The sequence below is a fragment of the Cryptotermes secundus genome, unplaced genomic scaffold, assembly GCF_002891405.2.
Source record: "Cryptotermes secundus unplaced genomic scaffold, Csec_1.0 scaffold323, whole genome shotgun sequence".
NCBI classification, from domain to species: Eukaryota; Metazoa; Arthropoda; class Insecta; order Blattodea; family Kalotermitidae; genus Cryptotermes; species Cryptotermes secundus.
The window spans coordinates 311128-334398 of NW_019738961.1; the positions used below are offsets into that span (position 1 = coordinate 311128).

Genomic DNA, 23271 nt, shown 5'->3' on the forward strand with positions numbered 1-23271 from the left:
GAGAGAACTTGTGTGTGTGTGTATGTGTGTGTAACAGTGAATTACAAAGTGTGGAATTAGCGATAGCGCTGTAATTTAAATGAGATTAAGAGAGGTTGTAACCAAGGTGCCAATAAATCCAGTCATCCTAATTAGAACCCAACATTTTCATCACGCGTACCACCCTACAAGCGACAATATTTTACACTTCAGCATTATCATCACACCTACGTCTACGTCTTATTATTAGTCTCATTTCTTCAGGTTTCCTACCAAAAAAACTGTATGCATTTTCCTTAGTCCCCATGCGTGCTACATGCGGTACCTATTTCATGTCCACTGTTGGAAGCGTCATGTTATAGCTCATCTTTACTCCGGTTTCCTGCAGAACAGGTTGTCTCCAGACTAGTATTCTACAGGGACTGGGTTCAATTTTCGTCAGAGGCACAATTCCTTTCTATAGACTGTTCAGACCGGATCCGCGGTCCAACCAACCTCGCACCCAATGACTGCCGTGGCTGGCCCCCAGTGGTACAGATGACCACTCACCTCCGTTTAGTACTTCAGTGAGTGTTCGAAATCGAGTGTGTCGGCATAGCGGTAACCGTGTATACTCGAGGGCTCCTGCTTTCTTACTTTCCTTCGGTTCCTCCAAGGAAGTGCCAGGAGAATACCTCAATTTTACCACGAACATTTCCTTCTAAATCCTCTCCAGTTCATCATTCATAAGTCATCATCGCTCATTCTACTTTACATACTCTAATGACTATCAGCGTCTTGAAGCAAGCGCTCCAAATGCACATAAGAAATGTTAGAAGTGCGTAAAAATCGGCCTGTACAATTTTGTGGTGAATTTAGTACCGAGCCATGAAATATGGCATGCCTTGCAACACTTGACAGGTTTGCTCTATAAAAAAGTAAAGCTATCCCTGTAACAGGCCATGGAGGCCCATAGGGCTGTGGGACGTCGAGGCTCCCACATTTTCTAGACAATCTGCTCAAAGATGGCGGTGAGGTAGTCAGCCTTACGCGCTGACTGCCCTTTACCCCCAGGAAGATTCCTCATACTCATTTCTGTCAAAGGCTGAGTCGACTCCAAGGCCACAGTGCGACTGGAAGGATTAGGTCAACTGAAATATTCAATGACCACATCGATAATCGAACCCGCGATCTTCTGGCTTGCAGCATAGTGCCGCAAAGGCAGCATTATATTCCGATAAATGTTTAGGCAAACAAACACTACATTAATAAAAGATGAATATTCATGGTGCAATAACAGATTAATATGAAAACACGACGTATCGTGCATGTTCTCTTCAACGAAATTGCGTTATTCAAAAATTCATAACGCCATCAGTCGTTTAACTGTGACTTATATCGACCACGCTGAAATCCAATTTCAGACCTCATTTCCATAAGACGGCAGTTGACTACCACATATACACACACAAGGGAAACAGACATCTTCAGGGGTTAGTTAGTATATAACAGAATCACACTTTACTTACTCATGGAGCTGAGCCCTTCTGGAGGAGCTGCCAATTCTGCAGATACTCAAGAATTTCCCAGCATTTTTTGGAACCCGAAGGTTCAGTACCGTGTTCACAAGAGCTCTCCACGGGTCCCTATCTTGAGCCAGATCAATCCAATCGATCCCATCCTATCTCTCTAAGATCCATTCTAATATTGTCCACCCACCTACGCCTTGGTCTTCCTTGTGGTCTCTTTCCTTCTGGCTTTCCCACAAATATCCTATACGCATTCCTCGTCTCCTCCATTCGTGCTACATGCCCTGCCCATCTCATCCTCCTTGACTTGATTATTCTGGTTATACTTGACGAAGAGTACAGGTTATGTAGTTTCCCCCCATCTTCTATCAGTTCATCTCTCTTCGGTCAAAATATTCTCCTCAACACCCTGTTCTCAAACACCCTCAGTCTATGTTACTCCCTTAATGTCAGAGACCAAGTTTACTTTTACTTTAGATTAAATTCGCTTAGTGGGGGGGGGTGGAGTCCAACTGGGTCCACTCGATACGGCAGCCACTGATTGGCCTATTGTAGCCTGCCCCGGGTGATTATGATGAAGCAGAATTTGGTGTGATGAAGATTGGCAGGGGAAACCGAAGTACTCGGAGAAAACCCGCCACAGCGCTACTTTGTCCACCACAAATCCCACTTGACCAGACCCGGGATAGAACCCGGGCCGCCGCGGTGGGAAGCCAGCGACTAAACGCTTGAGCTATGGCGCGGCCCTACTTTTGCTTAGGTTTCATAATAAGCTCAATCACATGGTAAGTCCATAATACATACGTAAGAAAGTAAAGAACAGATTACGGTGAAGTTACTCAGTGATCGTTGTCTTCTGAGACGTGAAGCGTATACACTGGTAGATAGTGAAAACGGTGCAACGGAAACCACTACCCAGCTACTCCTTTCCATACTTCTCAGGCGCAACCTGCAGGCCAGCGACAAAAACACGGCCTGTATCTGCTATGACAAGGGTGCTGCGTCATAATGAATTAGTGACGTAGAACTTTACGTCATCATTAGAAAGACGTTATTCTCTATTTTAAACACGTTTTTGATATTCGTGCGCCGCTGAGTAGAGCAGTAATTTCCTGTTGTCCTTCGCCAGCTGAGTTATTCTTCGTTTCGGGCCCCGTCAGGACTCATGACAATTTTTTTTTCGAAAACATTTATGAGTTAGAAATGGGGCATCCTTCTTCTACGACAGTAGGTGTTGGTCTGTGACTATTCTGAGCAGAGTATTAATTTGCTGTCGGGTCCGGTTAGTTGCGGCTGGTCCTCGCCAGCACAGTCCTTTTTAAGACCAGTTTCCGCGGGACTCATGATCATATTTTTCTGTCTCACGTGTGTCAGTCGGTAGGGTGAATTGCTGTTGGTCCCTGCCAGTACAGTTATTTTTCGTTTCGGACCCCGTCAGGACTCGACCACATTTTTGTTCTTTAGAAGGCAAAATAAGTTAAGGAATGGGGTCTTCTCCTTCGACGTGAGGAGGGGTTGATCTGTGACTACTCTAAGCAGAGCAGTAATTTGCAAGGAAATTAAAAAATTATTTACAGTGGACACTTTTCCTGTAAGGTTACCTAGAGAAGTTAAAAATTCCGTGGATTTTAAAACAGTGGGACTTTACTTAACCCATGTATGGTTCTACCGGAAACTGTTCTCTCTTCTCCGAGTTTCTCTCTCTGAAATCATGATTTTGTTGTCGCCGCAGGTGCTATGAGAAAAGGCAGGTCACGTGATAGTGATTGCAGCAACTGAAGCAAAAAATCCCTTTCCGTGGTTCTTGTTGGTTTCGAATCCAACGTGATCTGGGTTCGTAAACGTGGCAAAGGACTTGCTAAGAATGTTTTCTTACGTTCTTTCGTGTTCTTCTCTTTATTCCTTTTTATTCAGCAAAATAATACACAGTAAGCCATTCATATTTCAGAGAAATCTGAGGCAGAAATCTTTTGGTACAAGAAGTCGATGCCTTAAGCTTCTCAGTGAAAGTCTCTTTTAGAATACATGTGACCGAGTTAGAAAAGATGACGTGGGATTTGTTCGTAATGACGTCATTAGTTGTCCTCAACTCAGCGAGACGATGTATTATGATGTCATGCGAACATTACAGATACTTAGGAAGCAGCTCTTCCAATCTCCGACTCTCATAAACGCATGAAATCGAAACGCAACAATGTTCTTTCTTCAGTAAGAAACTCAAAATTGCTGTTGGCTTCTCTATGCATCTTGTGTAAAAAAAAGTAAAAAGGTAAAACTATGCCTGTAACATAGGGCCGTGCCATAGCTCAAGCGTTTAGACGCTGGATTACCACCGCGGCGGCCCGGGTTCGATCCCGGGTCTGGTCATGTGGGATTTGTGGTGGACAAAGTGGCGCTGGGGCAGGTTTTCTCCGAGTACTTCGGTTTCCCCTGCCAATCTTCATTCCACCAATTGCTCCACAATCACCCAATCACCATCACTTTACATCTGGGCCTGGTACAATAGGCCAGAAGTGGCCGCAGTACAAGGGAATTAGTCCCACCCCACTAGCAATAAAAAAAATAAAAATACCTGTAACAGGCCGTGAAGGCCCATAGGGTTTTGAGACATTGAGGGTTTCACATTATCTAGACAATCGGCTCAAAAATGGCGGTAAGGTTGTCAGCCTTACGTGCCGGCCGCGCTTTACTGCCCNTCTCAACTAACTACGCTACCGCGTGCATCTTGTGTATATCTCTTTATTTCAGAAGCTATTCATGTCAATAGAGACACGCGGTAGCGTAATTGATTGAGCATTGTGCTACAAGACGGAAGGTCGCGGATTCTATTCCCGATAAAGTCCTTGGAATTTTTAATTGGCTTAATCCTTCCAGCCGCACTATGGCCCCGGGGTCGACTCAGCGTCTAACAAAAATGAGTACCAGAAATCTTCCTGGGGTGTAAAGGGCGACCGGCACGTAAAACTGACAACCTCACCTCCGTCTGTGAGCCGACTGTGTAGAAAATGTGGGAGCCTCGACATCTGATAACCCAACGTGCCTCCACGGCCTGTTACAAGGATAGCTTTACCTGTTTTCTTTGAACATATTTTAAGAATAAAATTTGTGTACCCATTAAATGATATTTTAAGCAGGAAACACCTGCCAATTTTAGTGAAGCATCTAATTCCTTGCTACTGTGCTCTTAAATTCTAATATGCAGTCATCCATGGGAACTTAAAATTAGCTTTGAAGCTCATGCCTAATTTCAGATTCAATTTAATGCATCCTGTAACGAGATAAGTTGTGCCTCGAAACTGGGAAAGTGTCTTATGTACCACTTGATAAATTCTGATGACATTTTATAGATACAGTTCAGCTTGGGCCACCGAGCAGAGCGGATCTTGTGCATCGTTCTGCGAATAGTGTGTAGAGGCTGTGGAGCTATGGTAGTCATGAGTGAGGTAATATAAAAAAAGTGAATATAATACGGTGAATATAAGAGGATAAGTGCAAAAGCGAAATATCGTAAAGAAACTATTACAGAACTGTGCGATGTTCACCCAACCAACGTCATCCAACACACCAGAGGTGTACTACAACAGCCCACATGGACAACATCTAATCACCCAACAACAAGAACCAAATCCGATGCAACCAACGAACTACAATGGTACATCACAAAAAGTACAATCACAACTAACAGTAAGTAATTTTCCCTACTTGACTCCAGTGAACCAAACAAACAACAACCCCTCGCATAACACTACAAACATGCCAATGCAGTGTGATCAACAAAGCAGGTATACCTTAAGGTTATAATCAACTAGCGAAGACGAGCAAGAAGAAATAACCAATAAAATACAGTGGCAACAAGTGCGAAGCAACAAAAGAAAAAAGTTGACGAGAGGGCAAGCGAAAGCAGACATAAGTAATGAAGTAGAGATAAACAACAGATTTGATCCCCTACCAATCGAGGAAACCACAAACCAAACACAAGAATCCACGAGTCCAAAACCCAGTCGACCTCCTCCTATCTACGTGTATGGAGTAATGAATTACCCCAAAATGATTACACAAATACGTGAGCAACTTGACGACGAACAGTACAACACCAAAAGTTTGGCAAACAGTACCGTAAAAATAAACTGCAATATTCCTGAAAGCTATAGGAAACTGGTTAGATACTTCAAGGAAGAAAACATAGTTTACAACACCTACCAACTAAAAGAAGACAGGGCTTATCGAATCGTAATAAAACCATTGCATCATACAATAGACACAAATGAAATAGCAGAAGAGCTACTTAAGTTAGGGCACAAAGTGAGAAATATCACAAACGCCAAACACAGAATTACTAAAGAACCACTAAACCTATTCTTCGTAGATCTGGAACCAGACAGCAGCAACAAAAAATACATAAAGTCGAAAATATTCAAAATGTAAGAATAAAAATAGAACCTACACACAAGGGAAAAAACAACATAGTCCAATGCATGAGATATCAACAATATGGCCACTGCAAGTCCTACTGTAACAGACCCTACATATGCGTCAAATGTGGCGAACCGCACAGTACAACCAGTTGCAAAAGAGTAAGGACACACCAGCAACATGCACCCTATATGGCGGAAGCCACACGGCAAACTACAAAGGATGTGAACATTATCAAAAATTCGTTAATGGGTATAACTCAAACAAGACCAGTGTCAGAAAACCACTAACAACATACGAAACTCCTAACATTCAACCAATCAACTTCCGTCAACAATACAGCAGTTACGCTAATGTAGTCAGCAACAAAACGAACGACAATGTTACACCACAAGAAACAAACAATGTGCTAACACAATTCTTAAATGAGTTCAAGTCAATGTTCAATCAACTTATAGAACAGAATAGCATGATCTTAAACATGCTAACAACACTCCTTAGTAAACTGATTAAACAGTGGCCAAGTTCATAAGAGTAGCATTATGGAACGCGAATGGAATGAAACAACATCAAGAGGAGATAAAGTATTTCTGGCTCACAATCAAATAGATGTGCTACTAATAACTGAAACGCAGTTCACGGAAGGAACATATCTTTGCATACCCAGCTATAAAATGTACTCTACAAGCCACCCGGATGGCACAGCCCACGGAGGTACTGCAATTCTAATCAAACAAACACTTAAACACTATGAAATGCTAAAATATAAAAAAGATTTTCTTCAAGCCACATCAGTATCAACCTTACCGTATGAGTTAACCATAACAGCGGCATATTGTCCTCCTAAACACAACATAAAGCGAAATGACTTCCAAAACTTTTTCAAACCCTAGGACCAAAGTTTCTTGCTGGCGACGATTACAACAGCAAAAATACCATATGGGGAAAACGGCTAACAACAAAAAAAAAGGGCAGAGAATTAGCCAAAACAATAGAAGGAAAAATCTACTTATTTATATCGTCAGGAACCCCCACGTACTGGCCAACGGATCCAAACAAAAAACCAGACCTGCTCGATTTTTTCGTCACTAACGGAATCAACACATTATACACAGACGTGGTATCAAACTACGACCTGATGTCTGATCACTCCCGAGTCATCGTAACTATAGGCACGACTACTGAACTGAAGAAACCCAGACAGAAACTATATAATTTCAGAACAAACTGGGAAGAATATCGAAAAAACTACATCAAGGCATTAATCTAAACATAAGACTTAAAGAATCAGGGGAAACAGAGACGGCTACAACAGCCTTCATTAAACTTCTACAAGAATCTGCTCAAAAAGCAACACCTCCCATCAAGCCAAGAGCATATCTAAATGACGTACCGCTAGCTATCAAGAGACTAGTGGCTGCAGAAAGAGAAGCTCGAGCAATATGGCAACGCACCCATGCTCCCGCAGATAAAAACAAATACAACCAGCTAAACCTCAGAATTAAGACCGAGCTCAAAAAAATTAAAAACCAGAGCTCTGAAGAATATACACTTGTATAACTAAACTAACTAGATATGACAATTCTGTTTGGAAACCGATCAGGAACCTCAAGAAACCCAAGAACAATGCACCACCAACACGGAAAAATAATGCAGAACCATGGGCCAAAACGACAAGGAGAAAGCTGACCTATTTGCGGAATACTTATCCACCGTGTTCAACCCGCTCAATGAAGAACTTGACCATCATATAGAACACCACCCAGCACCTCCTTCAAAAATACAGAACCCCCTCAAAACGACAACCACAAAAGAAATACTAGACGTAATCAAATCAATCAGTCTAAAGAAAGCTCCAGGCACAGATCTCATAACAGCAAAAATGCTGAAAGAGTTGCCAAGAAAAGGTACAGTACTACTGACATATATGTACAGTGCAATGCTTCGAATGGGCTACTGGCCGAAACCCTTAAAGATGCAAACATAATAATGATAGGGAAACCTGGAAAGGACCTAACAAATATACAAAATTATCGCCCTATAAGCTATAAGCCAACACTACTGGCACAAATTATACTATGAAGAATCAACAAAGACCTACCGCCTAGCCAATGGATCCCAGATCACCAATTTGGATTCCGCCAAGCTCACTCTACTATACAACAGTGCCATAGGATCACACGGGAAATAAGCAAATCCATAGAAAACAAAGAATACTGCTCTGCAGTTTTTCTTGACATCAGTCAAGCATTCGACAAAGTTTGGCACCAAGGACTGCTGCATAAAATTAAAAAACCTTCTCCTGATATCATATTATCGAATCTTAAAGTCCTACCTACAAGAACGAGAATTTTACACTAAAGTAGGAGAAGAAACTTCCAGAAACTATACAATTATTTCAGGCGTACCGTAGGGGAGTGTACTTGGACCAGTTCTCTACATACTATACACATCCGACCTACCAACATCGCAAAAAACTGTAATGGGGACATTCGCTGACGATACAGCTATATCTGCAAGTCACCAAGATATATCAACAGCAGCATCCTACATACAAGAACACCTCAATCAACTTCAACAATGGATGCACAAATGGAGGGTTAAAGTAAATGAGGCTAAATCAACGCATGTAATATTTCGACTGAAGCATGGGGACAGTCCAACAGTGCGAATCAACAATATCGCAATACCACAAAAGAGCACAGCTAAGTACCTAGGGTTACACCTGGATAATAAACTAAACTGGAGAGAGCATATCTAAAAAAAGAAAAACCAGATAGTAATGAAAAACAAAGAATTAAACTGGCTAATCGGCAGGAAGTCAAAACTGACAATGGAAAACAAGATCCTAATTTACAAAGCTATCATGGAACCAATATGGACGTACGGCATTGAACTATGGGGATGTGCCAGTAAATCCAACACAGCCACCATACAGAGACAGCAGTCAAAAATACTCCGACAAACAGTGAACGCCCCATGGTACAAAACCAATTACACTCTTCACAATGACCTCCTCATCGCTACAATCCAAGAAGTCATCAAAACAAAAACTGCCAGGCACATACAAAACATAGAAGATCACCCAAATCCACTACTCAGCCAAATACTACAACCAGTCAACAGGAGACTTAAGAGACAGTGGCCAACAGATAATGAAAACTCTGAGGTGACATCGCTGGACCTTAACCTCAACACACCTCAGCTGTAGCTGGGATACCTAGCACGGATCAACAAATTAGCTTATAGAATGCACTGTATTCTGATTGCTGATCATGTATTATTAAAAAAAATTATAAATAGAAATTTCTATTGCACGTTTTCCTTATGTCCGTTGAATATCTCGTTCTTAGAAAAAGAAGATATTATGGACCATAAGAAAGTTAATATGTGTAACAGACCTCCAAATTTTCGTACACAGAAGGAAAGAAAAAGTGCTCTAATTGATAAATTTTAGATAAACAAGAAGTTCTGGGAAGAACTAAGCGCCTACTTTCCTTTGATACGACATTACCGTATATAAACGGAAACGGGGATACACAGCAAGGTGATCTCACGAGCCTCCTAACAAAAATTAGTCAGAATATATCGAGACAGACAGACAGAAGGACGGACAGATAGAGAGGAAGGTGATCTTATAAGCCTCCTTTTGTTTTGTTTTTTTTTCGAACTAACGAAGGTAGGCTAAAAATTGCAGTGAGCGGTATATGCACATCGACGAAGCCGAATATATTGTTCTGGTGTGCGATACATCACAAAGCTCCACATTTCAATATGGACCCCTTTCTGAACACTCACTTCTCGGCTCCTCCTATCTCCCACGTTTTCATAAAGACTTCTGAATGCGGGCCAGTGGTCCTGATGTCTCCGTAAGTTGATCCCGTTCCAATCCGTGAAGCCTCTTTATTCCAATCTCTTTTCCTAAATAAAACTTTCCAGCCCGGCTGCACCCTTCAGAGTCCATGGCTTTACCAACCCTTAAGGATTCGCACAACTTACTTCACTTGGGGTAGCGAGCAGCAGTTTCAAAATGTACATTATAAATGAGCTCTTTGTATGGAATGTGCGTCAGGGGCCATAAGTCGCGGTGGCACGAGCAAATATCAACACTTGAAATGCTAATGCTATTCTCCCTTTTGCTGGCAAGTACGTACATGTCCTGTGTTAGGGCTCGCGCCGTGGAGAGCTATGCATTTGGTATTTAGATGTTTCGTCGGGCAACAGACACAGCGCGTTCTGGTGGTAAACACCGTTTATGGAAATTTTAAAATAGTGGTAACATGAAATGTGAAAGCATATTTCGTTGCGTGAACCACCTGTTTTTCAGAAATGGTTACAATATTGTCATGTGCAGATAGCGAGGACCAATTTCAAAACACATCTAATAATCTAAGAAATAACAAAAAAGAAATGATTATAGGTTGCGACGGGACCCGAAACCGAGATTGACTTTGCTGACGAGACCAGCAGAATTTTACCTGACCAATGGGTGAAAAGTCTATCTCGAAATATTGATGGATTTACATTGTTACAGACCCCCTGAATATGAAAAGTAGGCTTTCGAATCCCATCCCTGTGTATGTGTATGTATGTGCACTTCCTTAGCACCTGAATGGTTTCACCGATTCTGTTCGTTATTCTGTATTTAAGAGTTTATCCATCATAAGTCAGTTCTTGTTCCATCTCCAGAAATGGGAGCCTTTGAAATGGGTCCCAAATTACAAAATAACGATGTTAGCCACAGAGTTAGCAAAAATGTCATTGAATTTCAGCCACATATGGAGACCGTCACTCAAAATATCAGTGCTTAGGTGTCTTCAGGACAATAATTTGTTAAGGGATAAAATGTATACGCAACGTGTACACATCCATCTTGTATAACTAGCGCCCATAGCAGCCTATCTATCTATAGCTCTGCAATCCTTTTGTTGGACCTTTCCTGCTTTTTCACTTCCTTAATCCTATAGAGAGACGGTAGGACTCCTTGGATGGTGGATCAGCCCTTCCTGAGGCCGCTACCTACACACAGGACAGCACAAATACAGAATAAACTCACACAGACATCAATGCTTCAAGCGGGATTCGTACCCACGATCCCAGAATTGAGAGGCCGAGGGCAGTTTATGCCTTAGACCGCGGGGACACAGACCGGCCAGTAGTAGCCGACTGCACAAAAATCCGTTTAACTTCCAAAATAACTTATTATTTAATATTATTATTATTGGAGGGGGTGGATTTCCCCATGCACCGCGATTGAGAGTCTATTGTACGTCCCCCTTTGATATTCTACCAGTCGCCATACCCTACCGGTACAGGTGCGTGCTATTAGCCCCGTTCAGCCAACGAGGTCGGCCCTCGGTACTCGATGCTTCCCCTATCTACCAGAGGCATTGGAAACTACTTGGGCGGGAAACTTGCCTAATTTTGCTCAGATGTCTCCTAGAGACGTGAGGATCTTACGTGCCGTAAATCTACGACATGGGACCCATGGCTTAAAGTCCCTCCCGGAGGACTTGTTCCCTGAATTTCTTCGCCTTTAAAAGTCCACCCGCGTACCTTGAGTCATGAGGTGGGAACGTTACCCCTAGACTACGGAGTCCGCTTCCAAGATAACTTAGTCAAGGTCTATCGTATTTAGTGATATGGGTAATGCTTTTCGTATCGAAATTTTACTTACTTCGTTTTCAGTTTTCGTTATTGCTGTAACTGGTCTCTTTCATACACATAATTAACGTACTTCTCGCTGGTAACGGCAGCATTCCCATCTAACATTTTAAGCCCTTGGCTCTGAAGTTCGGGTTTCCCTCCGACAGAAATTCTTGACTCGAAGTTAATTTATTCAATAACCTCCATACTCCATTGAGACCCCGAAATTCCTGACTGGACAAGGGCCTCTGTACTGAGTCTCACAACCTCGGTACGTTACCTTCATGATAAATGCAAATTCTATACTTTCATTGCCCGAATATTTCTTCGTAAGGGCACAGTGTTGCAACATTTCATGTCAACGTCAACTCTCCTTTAGCTTAGTTTTACTTCTTATAAAAATTCAGTCATTTTGGCGGAAGTTTCACGGCTCATCTCGTACAGAAGAGGAGACCCCATTTCCAAACACACAACTGGTATTAAAAAGAAGAAGAATCCGGATACTAATAACGACTGTGCTGGCGAGGACCAGCAGCAATTAACTACGCTCAGTCATTCTCCATCTCCCTCTCTTCGGTCCTTCGAGGGTCAACGTGATGTCTGATGGGGGAACGCGCAGTTTTTTCAACAATTATTAGTAAGCTTTTCTTTATTATCCTTGCATTGAAACATGAAATCTATTAGAGGTTGTCCTGTAAGCTGAATGACACGAGAAATCCGACCCCTACCCCATATTTTCAACCCTAGTCTCTGCCTTATATAAATACTACGCTCGCTGCAGATGAGATCAGCAGATGTTTTTTCGCCCATGGTTTCTGGTGGGAGTTGAAAATATTTAACAGTTCCGCTCTCCTGTCTAATATGGGGGCTATATTCTTTGTCGGCAACTTTTGTCCCTTCCTTGTCATGCAAGAAGTGTCAATGTGCGTGGAACACAGAATTTATTTGCCAGAATATATGCACGTGACGATGATTTCAACAAAACAAAAGGTGGCAGAATGTGAGATGTATGAGATACGTTCATTGGACAACTAACATAGCACCACTACTGAGTATACTGTGGTGTGCTGCCAGAAAGCTGACTGGTTGATTTCCTACGCAACGAACGACGTTCCCGCTACAATCGGAGCTGTTATAATCAACTGTAATCGTAAAGAAGTGCAAATAAACTTAATCATCAAATCCACAACCCGTCGATATTAGTCACGTTAAACCCTTATAAGCGACAATAGAGTTTAGAATTGACTACAAAATATTACTGCATGTATATCCGTCGGATGTAGATAATAAAATATGAAAGTTTGATCTGAATTTCTCACAGTGGTTACTGCAAAGGGTAATATCTTCTGGGACGTAGTGCCCTAAATTCTGGGATAATTTTACCGAAGTTTTGGTAGAAAGTGTTACCTCCAGGTTCAGATTAGAAAGGATGCTAGGAAAGCTTGCTCAGCATGTAGAGGCAGTGTGTTCTTCCGAACCTCTGGTAAATTTCAACCGGGTTACACAGCTTACACTCCAGATGGCATCACTGTTAATACTCACTCGCTCACGGAGCTGAGCCCTTCCTGAGAAGCCGCCAATTGTGCAGCCACTCACCAAACGTCGAGGTCGAGAGGATACGATTCCGTTTTCTGGGAGGCGTCAGATTCAATTCTCGGTTCGGAAACTGTTTATTCTGATAAGAGATTTTATCGAGGTTCTTCAACTTCCAAGCATTTTATGGAACCCAAAGATTCCGTATTCACAAGAGCCCTCCACTGGTCCCTATTCTGAGCCAGATCAATCCAATCCACACTATCCCATCCTATCTCTCTAAGATCCATTTTAATATTGACCGCCCACCTACGTCTTGGTCTTCCTAGTGGTCTCTTTCCTTCTGGCTTTTCCACCAATATCCTATATGCTTCCTCTTCTCCAGCGCTCGTGCTACATGCCCTGCCCATCTCATTCTTAGCAGTGTTAATATAGGCTCTGTCATTATTAAAATAGATGGTTCCCAATTTCCTTTCTGGCTCTACCAATGAAATATACAACAATATATAGAGCATCATCCAGGGTGAGACCACAATAATTTATAATAATCATGGATTTGACATGAGTTCTGAATTTCTTTGTCTTCATTTTATTTAAGCCTCAAACTGTCAGGACGATATCCATGAGAGTACCTACTATACACACACAGAGCCGGTCACTGTAGCCGAGCAGTCTAAGGCATGCACTGTCTTCGCTCGCTCGGAAGCCGGGATCGTGGGTTCGAATCCCATACAAGGCATGGATGTTTGGTATGTGTATATGTTCGTTCTGTGTTTGTGTTGTCCTGTGTTTAGGTACAGGCCTTAGGACGAGCTGATCACTCGTTCAAGGAGTCCTACAGTTTGTAAAAAGATCATGAAACTAAAAATCAGAGGGCAGGACCCAAAGGGGATGTAGAGCCAGTGAAAAAATATATATATACACAGAGCTGGTTTAGTGTAGAGGTAACAATCTAGACTCTTATTCGGGATATACCCGGTTAGATCCTGGTGATGGACACCGGACATCCTGACTGAGGCATTTTGTGGGTTTCGTCCATGCAAATTGCCGGGATATTATTTTAATTAGGCCACTACCAGTTCCTTCCAAATCATTTCGAATTCATTTATTATCTTGACAATCGGTGCTGTATAGTCTAGCTGCTGACAGCTGCACCCCGTATTGCAATAATAAACTTAATATCTCATTTGATTGTGACGCCAGAACCAGTGATAACATATTTGCTCAATTTATATACTAATATATCCGTGGCTTCAGTCCGCAAGCGAACTATACCGACCGAGCGACCGTCGCTTGTCGGCGAAATTAGTGCCAACTTTAGCGGATAGAGGATGTCACGTGGTAAGCGCAACGAATCCTCACGGCCGTTAATTTCGGTTTTCTAGACTGGACTCAATTTATATCCAATTGTGAATAGGCGGTGACACGAAATCTTCATGTAACACGATATTAAACCAGGCAAGAGGTGTGGAATTTTGTCTTGAATAATACTATAGCATGCAGACCCTTTGCTGGGCAACGACCGCGAGATAAACAAATATGCAACGGCCGTTACTGAGCAACAACTTGGCAAAAAACATGCTCCCACGGCAAACAGTTGAACTAAAACAATGAGAAGTGGTGTTTTCTGTGAAGTCCATGTCGAGATGTTATAAGCGGGACAGGTCGGGAGCTGCAGTTAGCCACTCAGTGAAGAGAAGAGTAGGAGGTTCGTGTGAGATGGACACCAGCCTGAGAGTTAGTTGAAGTAATGAGTCAGTTGTGGGATACCCACAAGTAAGGCCGTAAGCAGAGAATATTGTTATGATCCGTTACCAGGCAACGCGAACTGAAGACATAGAAGACGTTATATGTGCTACAGTTACAGTTACAGCGTGTGTAAACCAGTGAGACTGTTATATTTTCTTGACTTTAACGATCCGTAAGTGGTCAATAAATCGAGTCACCAATTCAAATCCCGTCTATAGTCACCACTAAATTGTGACAATATATTGATTAGAGATCGGCGTATTTCCTGACCAACCGTAAGAGGGACAGAAGGGCCGTCCCTTGTGTTAACGTAGCCCTGAGTTACGCCGGGACATATTAGAAGCGTGTGGGTAGCCACAAAATTTGTTTGCGAGGTTACGTTTAAGCCGTTAAGAATGTTCTTGTGGATCTCCACAGGACAGTCTTCTGGCCAGCAGTCCGGCAAACAAAAATAAATTCGCGTAGATACAGCCTTAACTGCAGCAACTGCGTATAAAACGTACCAATGTCCCTTTCCGTCAATAGTTGACCTATGACCCCCCCCCCCGAAGTTCTTCATACAATCTTACATAACCTCCCTCTACCTACATCATACTCCCTACCTTTTGCTTGTATGTTTCCTTCCAAGATTCCTTTACTCCGGAATCAACCCCATATCCATCGTAACAACCTTGGGGTCTCTCCCCTGCCTGTATCCCGTAACTGCGGCGCGCGCGCAGGAGAGAGGGGACACGACAACCCAACAGAATCCCTGCCAGAGGTCTGACAGTAGCGAGCTGCAGTAGGAGTGGCGCACCGTAGGACCGAGTAAGGGAGGGGTGGGCGCGTTCGTAACGCATGGAACAGTCTGCCTGTGGACAGCGCACGGAACTGAAGGGCCACGCGGTCAGTTGCAACGCAGAAAGCTTGGCTTAGTGATCGCACTTCCGTGACATTCGCGGTCCCCCCACAGAAAAACCGGATTTGGTTAACCTATTCATTACACATATTCAATAACCTAATTTGCTTCCATTTTGGTGCTAATGTACGCCCACCTGTTTATATATTTTGAAAGTAGTCCTGACCATAATGAAAAGACAAATACTGTTAAGACTTGAATATTAGTTAAGCGAGGTTTATTGGTGGAGAAGTGGGCGGAAAGAGAATCCCTCGTCATCATCTTCATGAAGACAATAGCAAGTGTGGCTAGGTGGCAACGCCTCTGTGTTTAAGAGTGGAAAAGTGTGACCGTGCAACAACAAAAAGTGACCTGCAAAATGAATTTTACTTGCATCGTTTTTGTGTGTTGATTAGGTAATAATACTTAGTTACACAAGAAGACAAATCCACACACGCGTACATTATCTTTTCAAGAATAATTTACTGATGGTAGAGATGTCAGGTACTGCATCTAATTCGTGTGTAGTATTTATTACATTAGTGTTAATAGATTCAGATAACTTCATATCATAAGGAGGCGTGAAAACAGATTATATTAACACAAAACTGGACTTCATCTAGGATAATATAAATTTTAGTAAATAATATTTTGGACTCACATGAAAACGTGCCTAATATATGTGACAATTTATTGTAGTAATTTCAGTATATGTACAAAATATTAAAACTGTGGTTTGGATACTTAAAAACTGTAGACACACCGATTCACGCGCGATGTAGATCAGCTAGATCATGGAGCACGTGGAAGGCAGATTCTAGTACCTAAAGAAGAAGCTTCAAGATAAGATAATGTATTAAGCGTGGATGTCTGCAGACACGGATGTGCTGTTGTGCTGATACTCAGACATTATGTTACGTGATTCCTCAGCTATAGTTCTCACAGCGTAACAGCAACACGAGCGAAGTGAAAATGCTACCGAATTGGCAGGCGGTTACATCCATGCTACTCGTGTTCATCACAACCAGCTATACTCAAGGTAAGGTTCATATTGCTACTGTAACTCTCATCTCGTGAAAGAAAGAGACCGTTAACTGCAATGAATGAACTGCATGAAGGATAAAATTAATCTGAATAATCAGTCTTATTGGACGTGGTGTTCTGTAGTTTTATAGATGGGCACCAATGTTTCGAGGGTACCTGCTGCCTCTATCTTCAAGGTTGAATTATTATCTAAAGATGAAGGCAGCAGGTTCATCCGCAACGTTGATACAAATCTGTCAAAATACACTGTATTAACACCGCAGAATATAGAATTCTTGATATTACCTGTTGTTTTGTATACATCTGAAACGAACATAGATTTAAAGTGTCTGAGAACAGTGTTCAGCATTTGGAACTAAGAGAGAAGACGTGACAGGAGATGGGAGAGGTTTACATACCGACGAGCGTAGTAATTTGTACTGCTCGACAGTTATCATAAGGATGAAGAAGTCAAACGCGATGAAGTTAGGCGGAGTATGTAGCATGTATGGGAATGATTACAGATTCATACACGATTTTGATTATAAAATACGAAAGAAATGGATCACATCGAAGACCTAGACGTCGATCGGATGATAGTATTTTCATACATCTTAGAGAAATAGAATAAGAGGTTTTGGACAGGATGGGGGGTAACAGCGGGCGTTTGTGAAGACGGGTAGTGAATATTCGGCTTTCATAAAAGTCGTGTTGGAGGTAGCATGTTCTTTCAAAACGTCGGTCTGCCCAGAACACTACAAACGCAGTTCTAATCAGTGGTCTTCCTTTAGAATAAGATATCGTACTTCAGGGACATTCAAAACGACGGGAAGAATTGGTGTTTCGTATGTCGCTACAGGTACGAGAGCTAGCAGAATGTGTGTTGTACACCCTGTAATAGGACCTGGAGCTCATTCAATCATTCCATTGCTGAAACGTTTGGCAGAAGCAGAATCAGTATCTCAGTAACACGTCTAAGGTGAATAGAAAAGCTACTGAATCATATTCTGCCTTCGCCAGATCCATTAGTACTCAAAACGCCTACGAGTACATTGTGTTTTCCGTATGATGTCGGGATATCATTTCAAACCTTTCACTTCCGTGGCAAATCCTTCAGCGCGTAACACAGAGCATCCCACATTTATTTAAACACAGAATAGAGAGCAGACCTATCCCTGTAACAGTCCGTCGAGGACCATAGGGTTGTGAGAGGTCGAGGCTTCCACATTTTCCGGACAATCGGCTCACAGATGGCGGTAAGTTTGTCAGCCTTACGCACAAGCAGTGCTTTACCTACAGGAAGATTCCTGGTCCTCATTTCTGTTAGAGGCTGAGTCGACCCCAGGGACATGGTGCGGCTGGAAGGATTAGATCAACTGAAATATGCAATAACTTCATCGTGAATCCAACCCACGACCTTCCGGCTTGTAGCATAGTGTCTGAACCAACTACGCTACCGTGTGCCTTCATTTACATACAGAGTAGGCCTACTATAAACGGAATCAATTCATCCCTATGTTTGCGCGGCGGCGGTGTAGTGTATGACTTCGGCATTCGGGAATACCCCACGTATAAAGTTCCCCAACGTTTCGACAAAAAATGTAGTTGCCATCTTCAAGGTTTCGGAGTGGAATGGTACGGTCACAGCGTCGACAGTGGGATTTATAAGATCCCATGCCCGACGAAAGACAAAGAGGAACAAAATATGGTGATTAGTCCCGAAGGAATCAGTAAATGACTGTACTGGCGAAGACCAGCAGCAGATCATCAGACCACACCACCCAAAGACATTTGCCCTGAAGATGTCAGAAGTACATAGCAAGCGAAGGCGTCGGATTCTTGTTAGACTTGCTATTCAACCCTGAAACGTCGGTAGAATTCTGTCGGACTACAGGATGACCCGTCCTAGAGGATACAACACTTTGAAATGAAAAATACATGAAGCTATGCACTTTGTTCGTACTGTCCAGTGACGGGGTTTTGTCAGTACCGTGATGAACTCTCGTCTGTTTCATAAATGGCGAAAAATGTCTTGACCAGCGCATTGGATATTAGCTTCTTAGATGTAAATCAGCTCCATGCAGTTAGTTAACGCTCATTAAGTGTTTTTGCCACAGAAACAACGCAGACATAAATCATAAATTCAGTGTGATCACGTGGTCATTATTCTTGTGTTATGCGGAAGGTTCCTGCCATGAGTTCCTCCGTTCCACCCCCCGGTTTCTGCTTCCGTCTGGATAGTTCCGACACATGAGAGAAACCTTATAAGGGTGTCCAAATTCCTTCGATCTGAGGTTCTAACAGCGGTGGCTCTGAAGAGTACTATTCTATAGGAAGTGACGCCATTACTCCCGTGACAGTTGACGCATTTCCTATTTCCTTCTTGCGCATTATATCCCCAACATATCTGACTACCTCAAGACTGATACAGTCGCCCTCTGAAACGTCGGTGAATTTCTGTCGGAGTACGCCGTATCATATCTAATCAGACCGCACTCTTCATGTCCAAAATTTATTCCGAAACAGTTTTACAGCCGTTCTGTCAGCCTCAAGTAATCTCGAATGTAATAAAAAATACAAATAAATTCAAAATTATTATCTGGATTTCCCTGGCCTATAATTTTCAAATCGGAAAAAAAACGATTACGGAACATGAAAGTATAATTCAAAGACTTTTTTTCTATAAGTAATAATACTTTTTTTAATTACACTTTTATATTCAGTTTGCAGTTTTATTTTATTATCTCTGATATAAAAATTACAGGCCACGGAAATCCAGTAAATAATTTTGAATCATCACGTATTTTGACGTCAGTGTTATGGACTTCTGATTTATGACACAGTGTAGTCGGGCACGTGGTTACTATGTTTCGGAGAAATATGCTGTCTGTATCTTCTTCAATTGACCTAATCCTTCCAGCCGCACTATGGCCCTGGGGTGGACTCAACCTCTAACAGAAATGAGTACCAGGAATCTTCTTGGGGTACTAAGGGCGGACGGTGCCTAAGGCTGACAGCCTCACCTTCAACTGTGAGCCGATTGTCTAGAGAAAATGTGGGAGCCTCAACGTCTCACAGCCCTATGGGCCTCCACGGCCTGTTAAAGGGATAGCTTTCCTCTTTCTGTATCTTCAAGATCTGCCTCAATATGCAGAGAGTATAGTCTTCCTTTAAAATTTACTTTCGAAATTTAAGTACTAGAAATTTTGCTGACTTCTGGGACATCAAGGCGCGTGGTCTGGTAGCTTATTACTAGTATTTCGGAGGAAGGCGCTGTCTCCGTCTTCAGGACAGAAGAATATTATCCTGAAAATTTATGGAGAACTCTACTGAAAAGCTGGATACCAGACATTTCGGAAGTCTCTTCACAGTCACCTATGTAAGAACCACCAATTACACATAAATCAGTCACACCATTAAATTGCACCTTTTGTCTTCTTTTGCATTAACGCCAGGCGTCCTGAAATGTATATCTTTCAAATAACATAAATTAACAATACTTGTAGGATTTTAGGTTCTCACAGCGGTAGTTATGAAGAGTAAAATCTTTTGAGATATAACGCCGTGTAATCCGTTGGAAGTCAACCGACGTTTCGGAGGAAGCACCTGCTTTCACGCTGGTATTTTGCTCGCGTTATCAATCCTGAATATGGAGGAGACATGATCCTCCGAAGGAGGAATAAAGCAAGTAAGGTACCAGCGTGAAAGAAAGTGGCTTCCTCCGAAACGTCGGTAGGCTTTTAAGGGACTACACGGCGTTATATCCCAGAATATAGTACTCATAACATTTGCGTTACATAAGAGCCGTATGCGGCGTACTGGCCACAGTTTGGTCAACTTTATAATAGTATACGTGTATATATCACCGCTTCCGGCAAATGTTCAACGTAGCAAACCAATGATTTCTTCCTCTGATAACCCTGTACCCTAATTTATCATGTATTCGTGCGGTTACCGATCAATACCCCCGATACACCCCTCCCCAGGTCAATGGCGCACGCTAATAGCCTCTGGATGGAGCAGAAGTTTATCTTGAAGTATATGCTGAGAACTGGAAAACTGTTAGCAACACTGACTTCTGGGTAAGATGGGGACAGTGTCACTCGGTGATGTCTTGGGAGATGCGTAAATTGTTAACATGGGCAATAGAGTTCAGCTTCAAGCCCCGGCCGTTTTACGCCCTCTGAAAGAACTTGTTACATGACACCTGAAAGTCGTAATAGCGGAGCTAGACTAGACGTTCATTGCTAGGCAACGGCTGGTAAACAGGTTCCCGCAGCAAAGAATGTGTAAGCAACAATCGAAGTACTGTTGATGTGTAACGATTAAAACTGTGTTTTCCGCTGGATCCACCCCGAAGCTATGTAACGAGGATTCCAGGCTGGTTGAGAGAGAATAGAGGGAGTCTCTTGAGACAGCAGTCGAAGATGATTGAGAAGAGATGGCAAGAAAGGAATTAGGCTTGAAAAATAGACTCAATATGTGCTACAGTTGCAGTGAGACTGATATAATTACTGTGGTGAAATCCGTTGCCAGGATACGACTAGTGAACACTGTGAACCCCCGTGCGTGTGTAACGGTGAACTGGAAAGTGTGTAGAACAGCGATAGCGCTGTATTGCCTGTAGTCACGAGTTGAGTGTGTAAGTGCAATAAATCAAATCATCCTATCCAAACCCGTCTAATAGTCACGCGCCAATAGGAACATGCGAAAGAGAGTCTCAAGCTATGGAAACGACAAAAATCGTTTGCCTATACAGGGATTCGAACCCAAGTTCTACGGTTATCCGCCTGTAGCAGTCATTACACCAACTGATACATCCCGGATACTGAACAATTTGTCATCTTCAAAGTAAATCAATTAATCACTTCTAAAGTTAAACAGAATGTAGCTGTATACTTCTATGTACATATGTACATATTATGTAAATACATAATGTTACGATGATATCAAAGCTATGAAATGGAGTAATTTCTCGTTACCTTCGCATAGACTTGCCGGTCACGGTAGTCAAGCGGTCTAAGGCATGTACTGTCTTCGCTCGCTTGGAAGCCGGGATCATGGGTTCGAATCCCACAAAAGACATGGAAGATTGGTGTGTGTATGCGTTTATTCTGTATTTGCGTTGTCCTGTGATTAGGTAGAGGCCTTGCGACGAGCTGATCACCTGTCCAAGGAGTCCTACCGTCTGTAAAATTATCATAAAACTGAGAAGTCAGCCCTGTGCTCCAAAGTGGGAGCAGGAGGAGAGAGATAGAAAGACAGATCGCATAGAATTTTCTGAGGCTCATCCGATCTCATATTCAATGGTCTCCCGCGTCTTTGTCTAGTGTTAAAGCGGCCGGTGCGCGAAACTTACTACTTATCTCCATCTATCCCCGAGGTTAAAACACGTGAAGCTACAACTCTGCTCTCCATACGTCTTCGTGGCCTGACGCTTAAATAAGCACAAGGAAAACTTTACTTTGCTTACGTCAAGTCTTGCAGATACCTATCTATCTATCTATCTAATCTGTCTATCTGTCTACCTACCTACCTTTCTATCTATCTGTCTATCTATCTAACTATCTATATTTCTGTTGCTCCCTCTTGGACCATAGGGCATTCGTGAAACGCTTCGTTTCACTTCAGTTTCTTAATCTTAGACAGTCGGTAGGACTCCTTGGACTGGGGATCAGCCCCTCGCAAGGCCGCTACTCAGACGCGAACACAGAATATACTCAGACAAATATCCATACTTTGAATGGGGTTTGAACACACGATCTCAGTGTTAGAGCGGGCAAAACATTTCATGCCTTGGACCGAGCGGCCACTGTGATCGGCCTACTGTTACCAAGTCACCCAAATTTGATATTAAAGCCACAAGACAATTTCTGTGTAGTCAGTACTACACCCATAGACTCAGTTTAACCCATACCCATAAGTTGCTTGATTTTCTCAAGATTGCAGTCCCTCCAGCAGAGGGTTACAAACCAGGGAATGCCCTTCTTTATTGCACAATTTTCCTCGTGACTTCCGCAAGAACTTCCGTTATACTTCGGTTATTCCTTCCGTCCTCTTCCAACCTAAGTAAAACTTATATTAGTAGCATCATATATTTCCTTTCGGGGAGACTTTGGCCCGACATCCACCCGCTGGTACTGTGAGCCATTCATCAGACGCGCCTGCGGGCGTCTCCTGTCTGGACCCCTGCAGCGAGAGTACAAGTCTAACCAACTTCAACTTGCTGCTGCTTCTGCTGACCTCTTGATTAGCTTGCTCTCCGACCCTGAACACGGAGGCGATATGTCCCTCCGAAACGTCTATCTCCGAACTACATGATGTTTCAACCCACAAAACCGTGCGTCTACGTAAAGTCTTGATCCCATATCACAAACATGAAGATTAGAGGTACTATGCTATAAGCCGGAAGGTCACGAGTTCGATTCCCGATGAGATCATTGGATTTTTCAACTGATCTAATCCTTCCAGCCGCATTATGGCCCTGAGGTCGACTAACCCTCTCACAGAAATAAGAACCAGGAATCTTACTGGGAGTAAAAG

At 42.6% G+C, this 23271-nt stretch overlaps 1 protein-coding gene across 1 annotated transcript in view; it reads left to right on the plus strand.

The window, feature by feature from the left end:
- The first annotated feature begins 15668 nt into the window (after positions 1 to 15668).
- Positions 15669 to 23271, plus strand: part of LOC111871439 (protein sax-3) — a 583421-nt gene continuing 575818 nt past the window's right edge. The window contains exon 1 of the mRNA XM_023864561.2: positions 15669 to 16744. Within this exon, the coding sequence (XP_023720329.2) occupies positions 16678 to 16744 (67 nt within the window). The 5' untranslated portion in view covers positions 15669 to 16677. The remainder of the gene's footprint in view (positions 16745 to 23271) is intronic.